The following is a 12042-nucleotide window of genomic DNA, read 5'->3' on the forward strand; positions in this document are numbered from 1 at the left end:
GTTTTTCTCATGAGAAGTTTTCAGTTTATAACATTGATCATGAGACTGTGAAGTTGTTTCAATCAAACAGTGAGACCAAAACCTGTAGTGACGGTAAGACAAGATCTGTGTGTATTCAGAAGAAAGAGACTCACTTTACTTTAGTCACTGTCATTGTGGCTAGTGCTTTTCCAAAATTTCTAGCCACTCACCGTTTTCACTGCCATCGATTTCGTTGGAAAATTACATTTTATATGATTCAAGTTGGCTATTGCATCATACAATTTAGTTTAATTGATTTTCAGGTCATTTTTGTCCATACGGTGCCCTCCACAAATATTGGCACCCTTGGTAAATATGAGCAAAGACAGCTGTGGAAATAAATCTGCATTGTTTATCCTTTTGATCTTTCATTCAAAAAATCCACAAAATTCTAACCTTTCATTGAAGTAAAACAATGGGTAGTGGGGGGAAAATCTCATTATGAAATAAATGTTTTTCTCTAGTTTATGTTGGCCACAATTATTGGCACCCCTAGAAATTATTATGTGTAAAATATCTCTCAAGTATATTCCTGTCCATATTTACATGTGTTAGCACCAGGGTGACTAGGAGCATGAAGCTGTCCAGCTATGACTTCCTGTTACACAGGATTATAAATATGAACACGAAGGCCAAATTCCCTCAAATCGTCCATCACAAGGAGTAAAAACAAAGAATACAGTTCTGATCTGCGGGACAAGATTGCTGAGCTTCACAAAACAGAAAGTGGCTGTAAGAAAAGAGCTAAAGCATTGAAAATCCCCATTTCTGCCAAGAGGGAAATAATTAAGAAGTTCAGATCAACTAAAGATGCTACAAATCTGCCTACATCACCACATATTGGAGGGTTTCAAGAAAAATCCTGCTCGCTCATCCAAAATCAAACTCCAGCATATTCAGTTGTCAGACATGATGGGAACTTCAAATGGGACTGACTTCAATGTTCAGATGAAACTTAAAAAAGAGCTTTTTAGCAGCTAACCCACTAGATGGGTTTGGTGCAAACATTAATAAAAGTACCCCATGCTCACTGCTAAATATACTGCTGAATCTTTAATGTTGTGCCTATTTTTCTGTCGGAGTTCCTGGACATCTTGTTCAGATGCATGGCATCATGGTTTCTATCAAATACTAACCGATAAGAAAATCTAAACCTGACTGCCTTTGTTAGAAATCTTATAATGGGTCATGGTTGGAGCTTCACGATTCTGGATAAATTGAGAATCCCAGTTGTTTTTAATAAATTGGAGACCATGATTCTCTCATGATGCTGGAGAAAAAAAATTAGAAAACTAAACAAAATAACGTAATTTACTAGTGGTTCTGACAAACTGTTCATTGCTTAAGTCTTTTAAAAACCTATATTTATTTAAACAAAATAATAATAAAAAACAAACAAACAAACAATGTAGGAGTCAGTGTCTCACATCATTAAGACTTGTTTGACTATTGAAATCTGAATGAATGATTCAATGACCCAAAACTATAAACTTTTATCCCAGTTCTGTTATTTAAATGTCTGAAACACAGAAATAATGATTATAATGTGGTTGTAAAGACTGTTTGTGTTGCTCTTTCTGTGTTCACATTTACCCCGACCCTCTGATTCATTAACATGGGCAGCGACAAAACCTGCTTCTCACGCTCCACTGACACTCGTGATGTGACACAGTCCTAATAGTCATAGTTAAATCGTTGTCATTCAGGAATAAGATTGCATGGGTGAATCGAGATCTCAATATTATATAGGATTAATCGTGCAGTTTTATTGTAAACACTGCAAAATGTTTTATGGGGATATCGTCATGAGACCAGTCGGATCTCGCGAGACACATCTGATCTCGTCACATCCCTAGCTGTTACCAATCAAGTTAAATCAGTATCAAGAAAACTATATAATTTTGTAAACCATAAATATATATATATATATATATACACTACCGTTCAAAAGTTTGGGGTCAGTAAGACTTGTAATAGTCTTTAAAGAAGTCTCTTATGCTCATCAAGGCTGCATTTATTTAATTAAAAATATAGAAAAAAAAAAAAAAAAAAAAAAAAAACAGTAATATTGCAAAATGTTTTTACAATATAAAATAATGTTTTTTATTTTAACATACTTTAAAATAGAATTTATTCCTGTGATGAAAAGCTGAATTTTTATCAGCTGTTACTCCAGTCTTAAGTGTCACATGATCCTTCAGAAATCATTCTAATATGCGGATTTATTATTAGAATGATCAGTGTTGGATAATATCAACAGTTGTGCTGCCAAATATTTTTTGGAACCTGTGATTTTTTTTTTTTTTCTTTTTTTTTTTTTTTCAGGATTCTTTCATGAATAACAAGTTTAAAAAGTACAGTGTTTATTCAAAATATAAATATTTTATAACAATGTAAATTATTTATTATTAACTTTTAATAAACTTTTAATTATTAACTTAATACATCCTTGGTGAATAAAACTATTAACTTCTTAAAAAAAAAAAAAAAAGAAAGAAACAATAAAAATGTACTGACCCCAAACTTTGGAACGGTAATGTATATATATATATATATATATATATATATATATATATATATATATATATATATATATATAAATATATATATATTAGTGTAACTGTTGTTTGAGTCACATTTACGCTTTTTTTTTTTTTCCAGAATTTTTCCAGAATTCCACTCCTTCAGAGCGCTATAATGTATTTACTTCAGCTGCTTAGATAATGTCATTATGACCCGTTTTAGCTGCTTAAGTCACTTTATGTTTTTGTCTTTCTGTACAGATTTACCCACATCTACACTGACTGTGACACCAGACAGTCCTGTATTCACTGGAGAGACAGTCAATCTGAAGTGTGAAATAAAGTCTGATCACAGTGACTGGAGATATGAGTGGTATAAAGGCAACAGAGACAAGCCAGTATCACAGACATCTGATCGTTACGCTGTACATGGAGACAGTCTCAGTATTGTAAAGGCTATTTCAACTGATGCGGGTCAGTACTGGTGTAAAGGACAGAGAGATGGAAGACCACAATCATCACATTTTAGCTCTGCTGTTGATCTCACTGTGAAGGGTGAGTTGAATATCTTTCATCCTAAACTCACTCTACTACATGAAAATGAGATTTAGATGTGACACTGAATCTACAAGTTCCTGAAGTTCTTGGCATAACATAAAATACTCAAGTTAAAGAAAAAAAAACAAAAAAAAAAACAACAACAACACGCATTCACTGTAAGTCTCATGATTGTTTCAGATGATCTAATGTTGAATCGCAATAAACTTGCAGTGAATCAGACAGAAAAGAGACCATCACTCTCCTTTCCACATCTCTGCTCTTTAATATCAGTGTTACACTAATACAGGAACTCAGATTATCAAATCATGTTTTTGACTAGTTCACTAAAAGTGCTCCATCTTCTTTTTTTACAGATTTACCCACATCTACACTGACTGTGAATCCAAACTCTGTATTCACTGGAGAGACAGTCAATCTGAAGTGTGTGATTGAGTCTCATTACAGTAACTGGAGATATGAGTGGTATAAAGGCCGCACTAAAGTGTCTGAGTATTACACTGTAAACAGAGACACTTTCACTATCAGAGGAGTTAAAAAGTCTGATTCAGGTCAGTACACATGTAAAGGACAGAGAGATGGAAGACCAAACTCATCACAATCAAGCTCTGCTGTTTCTCTCACTGTGATGGGTGAGTTGAATATCATTGTCCTCATAAACTCACTATGATCACACATCCAATTAAGATACTGTGGTTTTGATCAAAATGGAACAAAATGTCTGACTGCTAGCAGAATTAAGCTCAGTATATACAGTATTCTGTCTATTTCTTTATGTGAAACAACACATTATGCAACAATAAGTCACTCAAACTGTCACATGACACTCTTAAATCTTATAAATACTGTACAATCTGTAATTGTCTGTGATTATGTGAATACAAAAGAACATACGTGAGACTAGATATGACTATCAAAGTTTTTATTAATATTTGAATGATACAATATGATACAAAATGATACAATAACACCAATTTAAGTTTTTGTCATTAAGAGGTATATATATATATATATATATATATAAAATTTATTATTATTATTATTAGTCAATATGTTAATATGTTGACCAGACTACAGTAACTATATAAACAATATATGATTAACACTTTAAAACAAAGAAAAGAAAGCACAAGCAAAACTGCACCATTACATTCAACAACTAAAAAAAAATCATTATGAAAGTGACAACAATACTGTTCTTCTGGGTAATTATTGTTGTAAGTTAGCTGTGGTTTGCCTCTGCTATTCGTTTCAGTAATATTATACAACTTAATATACAGTAGTCAACATTTGAAGTGGATAAAAAAAGTTTATCAAAGTTGTCCTAAGACAAGAACAGCTATTGGTTTGGTTTTAGGACAATTTATATATTCTTGGTGTGAACAGGCATTTAGTCATTACTTTTCCTACATGTATTGTTTCTATAAAAAAGGGATTTACAAACATTTTGTCATCCAAACAAAAAACTCTCCTAAGATTCAACATTAACATTTAAATAATTTAACAACACATTTGCATGATAACAATTTCATCAGAAGCACTGCACAGATAGTGTGCAGTTTAAAAAAAAACAACAACAACAAAACCATTTTGAACATGTTGTTGAAGTAAACATGAAAAAGTTATGTTGAATTATTGAAATATTTACTTAAAATTGCAGGGGGTACTTCAAGTAAATAATTTAGGCAGAAGGGATTAGGCTGATGAAAAAGTTTGACAACCCCTGTTCCAACACAAGTACCAAAGTCATTTAATTATGGATAAATTATTATCCATTTGAAAGTTTTTTTTTTTTTTTTTTGTCAGAATTGTTTTACAGCTATGGTTATTAGAGATAAAACAGCATGGCAATTTTTATCAGATCATGATTATAGTGACCAAAGTGATTACACTTATCAATATTATCACAGTATTGTTAAAATGTGCGGGAAATGTTCAAAAAGTACACAAACACATACTGAAAGCTTTTCAACCAGTTTTATGTTGAAAACCAACAGATTTTAAACAATTAAAAAATATTGGTTGGGTGACTTACATGTTGACCTACAAGTAAACAGCATGTTGTCTACTAACATGTACTATGCCAACCACATCAGTGTTATTGGTACAATAATAACAGCATAACAGTAATAGGCTATGAATCTGTTGATCTGTTGAAAAAATCTGTTGGATTAACATAAAATATATGTACGTTGGTTGCATGTATTTTTATTATGTTCTTTCAACATAATTTATATACGTTTATGTTACGTAACTTGTGTTTGTCAAATGAACATGATTTTTTTGTTGTTTTTATGCTTTTTATGCCATGTTACCTTGTTGATTTAACATGATTTTTTTCAATTAAAGCTTTATCCACCATATGCAGTGGTGTTTCAATAAATTACATAAAACTATGATAAAATGTACGATAAATCCAGATAAAATTTACGATAAATCCAGATAAAATTAATTACAGAATAAAAAATAAATAAATAATAATAATAAAAAAAAAACTTTAAACTATAAGCATTACATAAACATTAAGTAAATAATAGCATTTTTGGGGGAACTTTGATTTCCATAGTAGGAAAAGAAAAACTATGGAAGTCAATGGTGGGAAGTCAATGGGCTTCATCTGCAGCCTGGAAAATGCATAGTTAAAAAATAAGATTCAGTACTTCTCTGGAAATATCAAACTTAATTTCAATAATTTAGTAACATCAGTATTCTAAGAAACGTAAACTTGAATATAATAAGAACCAGTCGTGGTCAACGAAGACAGTTTACAGATAACTGTTAGACCTCAGTTCTAGGATTGTGAATGGTAGGCCAAGAAATACAACAGTGTCTTCCTAAAACAAACAGTAAAATTATATAGCACACTTTGAATACGTACATGGATAATGGCAGAAATGTCCAAAGTGTGGATGTTTTGGATGTTTTGGTAACTCCAATCTAACTGCAGCTGCTACTGTGCGCCCTTAATACACTGACACATTCAACAGACAGGGAGACCGAAAAATAATAGATTGATATTAACATTTGCAATATCGTCAGACAAAGAGATTTTAAAAGTAGCAAAAATGTGAGTTTCATACATACCATTAACGTAAAGGCTTTGGACTGACAGTGAAGTGGATATCAATAAGTGCAATAAGTGTTTACAACAACATGCATTGTACTGGCTTTTTGACAGTCTGTAATAAAGTCTTATTCATTTTAAGTTGTCATAAAAAGCAACAGAACTTAAATAACATCCCGTTTATCAGGAACGCAGCATGAGTGTAAATAAGTGTAAATCACGCGATATCCGTCTTTGAACTCGCGTGTGTCTGATCCACATCTCGGCTGCACTTCCACTTCCACTTTCCACTCGTCCCCTGACTGCAGCCGCCTAACTTTACTCTCACCTACATTTCAGCTAACGTTAGCATCTCAAACGACCCCATCCTCTACACTGGATGCGGCACAGCGCGACAAATCCCCGACAGCTAACAATAGAACGGATTCCCTGTTCTACTGTATTTCTGATGTATTTCAAGCTCTGTGAAACGGCCACTTTGTCGCGTAACGTTAACGTACACAGCTTCAAGCTGCTGCATCACGGCAAGGCAACGGTAACGTCCGCTGTACACGGTTCAGTTTCTCATCATTCTGAGTAGTCTAGTCAACATACCGACATGCAAATAAAAAGATTACACGCACTTCTAACACTCAAACGGTAATATACACATTTTCAGAAGCGGCTAAAGCTAGTGTTTATGTTAGCTAAGGTACAAACGCATAAACGTAACTTAAAAAAAACAATGTTGTTTGATATTAGTATTAGTATTAAGTATATACAACCTGAGTGAAGATATGTACATTCAAATACTGAATGTCTACTCTATAAGTTTTATTTTCAAGTTTTAATTAACTTACCTCAGTGCAGAGCTCAGATCCCATCCACAGCGAGAGACAAAATGGAGATCGATGCGAATCGGTTTCCTTCGCAAAGGGGCGGGGTTTATATAAAAAAAATAAATACTTAATTTAGCTTCAACATGATTAATTCTATAAAATTGAACATCCTTACAGAATAAATACATGATACATGATTAAAATATGTTTAGATGAGAAGCATAAATGAATCAGGTAAGAAATGTGAAATGCATATTTAAAAATTCAACAACCTCCCCGTTGCCTTTTTTTCAGTGCTGTATGGAGATCATCAAAGGTTTCTATTTGCAAGATGTTCCACAGTGTCTAGCCAATCACAAAAATATCTGATTCCTTGAACACATTGACCAATTAGAGGTGTTTACATCAGAATGCAGGAGTTATGCACACTTGCAAATCCTCTCATTATAGGAAACATGTAGACAAAAAATGTAAATGAGATTTATTGTACAGTGTAGAGAGCTTAATTAATTAAAACAGAACTTTGTTAGTATCATCATGAACTGAAGTGAGTGACAACTTTTTAGTGATTATTAAAGAAGCACTCTTTGCACACTTTGTAGGTTATATATAATCCATTCAGAGTTTGTGTAAAACTTTTGTTCTTCATGCTGCTAAGAGGACCAGTGGCCATGTGCACACTACAAAATTTTGTGAATGACATCCACATATAAATATGGGAATTACTCTTGAAATTGCAGACTGACAGAATGATAATCAATAGATGGAGAAAAACAAAAAAGAAAATAGATGTGATAGTCTAACTGTAGATGGTAAAATATGTGCCACTCAACTGAACACATGCGTTTAGACACTATGCACATCCTTGAATGAGCTATAGGGGAATTTACAGTTAAACCCAAGAACCAGATATAATGAATAAAGACCAGTCAGAGATGCAATCAGTTGAAGAGTAATTTACTGAAGAAAATAGTAGACTTCTTCAAGTTTCATCAGCAGAAGTCAGCTTCAACACTCTCGGTGGAGTTCATAGGCTGCTCTGCGTACATGTTCAAGACACCGGCAATTATACTGTTACAAAGGTCACTAACTACGTCATTACTTAGGTAAAAAGGATTCTCGTTTGTTCGAAGCATAGATAAACGTAGAAATTCACATTAATGTTGAATCACATTAAACTTGCAGTAAATCAGACAGAGAAGAGACCATCACTCTCCTCTCCACATGTTCGAAGCATAGATAAACTTAGAAAATCTTCACTCATGCACATAAGCATATCTTCAGTGATTATTTAGCTGACAAGCAATCAGAGGTCAGATGCAATAGGTCTCTCCAGAGACGTATAAATAGAGCTCAGCATGTAAAGGACACTGTTACACATTCCATTCTTACCATAGTCTATAACTACTAATATATGTTTTACATGCTAACTTTATTCAATCATGAAACAATCTAGGAAATAATAATTAATATTATTATGGAGTCCAAGATCGATCCAGAATTCCACTCCTTCAGAGCGCTATAATGTATTTACTTCAGCTGCTTAGATAATGTCATTATGACCCGTTTTAGCTGCTTAAGTCACTTTATGTTTTTGTCTTTCTGTACAGATTTACCCACATCTACACTGACTGTGACACCAGACAGTCCTGTATTCACTGGAGAGACAGTCAATCTGAAGTGTGAAATAAAGTCTGATCACAGTGACTGGAGATATGAGTGGTATAAAGGCAACAGAGACAAGCCAGTATCACAGACATCTGATCGTTACGCTGTACATGGAGACAGTCTCAGTATTGTAAAGGCTATTTCAACTGATGCGGGTCAGTACTGGTGTAAAGGACAGAGAGATGGAAGACCACAATCATCACATTTTAGCTCTGCTGTTGATCTCACTGTGAAGGGTGAGTTGAATATCTTTCATCCTAAACTCACTCTACTACATGAAAATGAGATTTAGATGTGACACTGAATCTACAAGTTCCTGAAGTTCTTGGCATAACATAAAATACTCAAGTTAAAGAAAAAAAAACAAAAAAAAAAACAACAACAACACGCATTCACTGTAAGTCTCATGATTGTTTCAGATGATCTAATGTTGAATCGCAATAAACTTGCAGTGAATCAGACAGAAAAGAGACCATCACTCTCCTTTCCACATCTCTGCTCTTTAATATCAGTGTTACACTAATACAGGAACTCAGATTATCAAATCATGTTTTTGACTAGTTCACTAAAAGTGCTCCATCTTCTTATTTTACAGATTTACCCACATCTACACTGACTGTGACACCAGACCGTCTTGTATTCACTGGAGAGACAGTCACTCTGACGTGTGTGATTGAGTCTTACAGTGAGTGGAGATATGAGTGGTATAAAGGCACAGACAGTGCAATGTTACACACGTCTGATCGTTACACTGTAAACAAAAACACTCTCACTATCAGAGGAGCTACTGAGTCTGATCAGGGTCAGTACTGGTGTAGAGGACAGAGAGATAAAAGACCACAATCATCACAGTCAAGACCTGCTGTTGCTCTCAGTGTGAAGGGTGAGTTGAATATCATTGTCCTCCTGAACTCATTCTACATGTATGGCCACATGCAAACAAAAGAGGCAGGATTTATTGTATGAACCAGTCATAACCGATCATAATCAGTCATATCCAATCATATCGTGACTTTCCCCTATTCATTCTCAATTACCCGCCAGCAAACTCTGCTCTGCTTTAGAGCAACATTTAAACTTTAAACACTGTTTTTTGTTAAATATATTTTTTGTTTGTTTTAAATTATAAACATTGTACAGCATTTTAAACCACCAAAAATATCACAATTTTTCCTATGTTCTCAGGCCTGTGTCTGCCATTTTGATGATGAATAAAACACATAATATGAGGGATTTATTTATTTATTTTTATTGATTTCTTCACATTGTTTGGTATATCAGTATTTCTCTAGTTTTCTCTAGTGTATATACATTTTCCAAGTATTAAATTCATAAAGAAAATAAAAATAAAGTAAATCAAGTAAAATAAAATAATAAAGGTTTTTAGCTTGTCCCTCAAAATATTGTTCACCCCATTTTATATTCTATATTATTATTTTATTGCTTAAGGTTGACCAAAATGTTACACAGGTTAAAATTAACAGTAGAGCAACTATATTCAACTGCTATTTATTTTCAGATATCATAACGTTCAAATAAAAATGTGAATGTCTGTTTACAACTCATTTGCACACAGTCTTCATAAATACATTTATGCCAGATTTATTCAAACATGCATATGTAAGTAAAAACAAAAAGCTTCTCTTCAGTGTTGTTTTTTTAGCTAAAAAATGAACTGGGAACAGTGGATAACTTTGCTGAAGTAAATGCCACATTAAGTGACATATTGTTCATAATCTGTTTTATTGGCATTTTTCCACGGTTAAAACAATGATTGAACGATTACATTAGGCGTAATACTTCTTGCTAAGCTATACTGTGTCGTTCAACATACCTTCTGAGTGTTCATTCATGTTTATTTTGTCCTATAACTTATTAAACTTGACTTGAGGTGCTATAGAGATCTGTCACGTCACATTTAAAAGTGTCACAATTCATTGTTTAAATTTCGTGACAGAATGTACAGCATTTGAAAGCTCAGACTTTGTATCTTACCAGAAGTAAAACCTGGGTGGCTAAAAATAATGAATTATGAATGCTGACTGGAGCTTTCAAGGTTCAGAAAGCAACATGATTATTTCATGAATTGTGGCCAATGACTTTTGTGCTATATTCCAACTCTTCAACATTTATACAATAGTTTTGTGAGAGAAACAGCCCAAAGCGACAAAAGCTTTTTAGTCCACAACATCCTGACATCACAGCAAGTCAGATTACCCAGCATGCACCTGGTAATAGACACTAGTAAGTAGTGATCATGATTTTTTTTTTTCCACTGTCACGCATCACAAGCTTGTAAACAGAATGATTCACAGGGAAGCATCCCTGCAGTAAAATGTGAATTCTACTGCCAGAACTGTGCACTTTGTATGTGACCAGAAAGAGACATTACTGCTGATACACAAAACACACAAAAAGCTGAGAAACAGGTTAACTAGCGTAAAACCAGTGTTCTGATAAAGGCACCTTGTGTACCATGATGACAGCACACCGTTTAAGCTCAGTGTGTATTACATCTCATGTGCATTTAACCTAAAGTGGAAAACTTAATTTTCAGAAAGTTAATTTGTAATCTTAGGACAAACAAGTGTTGTCATCAGGGTCACTGTCACATTTATTTATTTTTTTAAGACGAAGCTTTTAAAGATCATCCATTATGGGATTTTAATAAGTGATTCTTAAACCAGTTGCCTCCAAAAAAGAAACATCTGTCAACATTTACTTACACTCATATTGATACTAACCTGTAAGACTTTGTGCCCTGGAGCACAAACTGTGTTATTTAGCTGAATCTTAAGCTGCTCTTTTAAATACAATTACAGAGAATGAGAGAGAAAAAAAAATCACCATCATTGCTGATGGCTGTCATGCCAAAAATATTAGTTTAAAATCTATTTATTTCTTCATAACAGCATTGAAATAGGTATTAGTCTAAGAAGACATATGATCCATAATGGACAGTTACTCTATTCAGTTAAGACTGAATCTACAAACTCCTTCAGAATGTAAAGATTGACATTTTACTTGTGAGGATTACAAGGATATAACACTTCAGTGTCTCACAATTTGTTTGTTTTTATCTTTATCAGATTTACCCACATCTACACTGACTGTGACACCAGACAGTCCTGTATTCATTGGAGACACAGTCAATCTGACGTGTGTGATTAAGTCTAATGAAAGTGACTGGAAATATGAGTGGTATAAAGGCCCAAACAACAGTGCAATGTTACAGGCGTCTGAACATTACACTCTAAACCGAGACACTCTTACTATCAGAGGAGTGAATGAGTCTGATCAGGATCAGTACTGGTGTAAAGGACAGAGAGATGGAAGACCATCATCCTCACAGGAGAGTAATCAAATAAATCTGTCTGTTAATGGTGAGTAA

At 33.7% G+C, this 12042-nt stretch overlaps 1 protein-coding gene across 1 annotated transcript in view; it reads left to right on the top strand.

Moving 5' to 3' along the window:
- The window catches only part of LOC127161213 (basement membrane-specific heparan sulfate proteoglycan core protein-like), a gene marked incomplete at both ends in the record, with an annotated part of 42598 nt that extends 30564 nt beyond the window's left edge, over positions 1-12034 (top strand). The window contains 5 exons of the mRNA XM_051103857.1: positions 2805-3098; positions 3458-3733; positions 8594-8887; positions 9247-9534; positions 11741-12034. Coding sequence (XP_050959814.1) covers positions 2805-3098; positions 3458-3733; positions 8594-8887; positions 9247-9534; positions 11741-12034 — 1446 coding nt within the window. The remainder of the gene's footprint in view (positions 1-2804; positions 3099-3457; positions 3734-8593; positions 8888-9246; positions 9535-11740) is intronic.
- Positions 12035-12042: the final 8 nt, after the last annotated feature.

Source organism: Labeo rohita, unplaced genomic scaffold, assembly GCF_022985175.1.
Source record: "Labeo rohita strain BAU-BD-2019 unplaced genomic scaffold, IGBB_LRoh.1.0 scaffold_590, whole genome shotgun sequence".
NCBI lineage: Eukaryota > Metazoa > Chordata > Actinopteri > Cypriniformes > Cyprinidae > Labeo > Labeo rohita.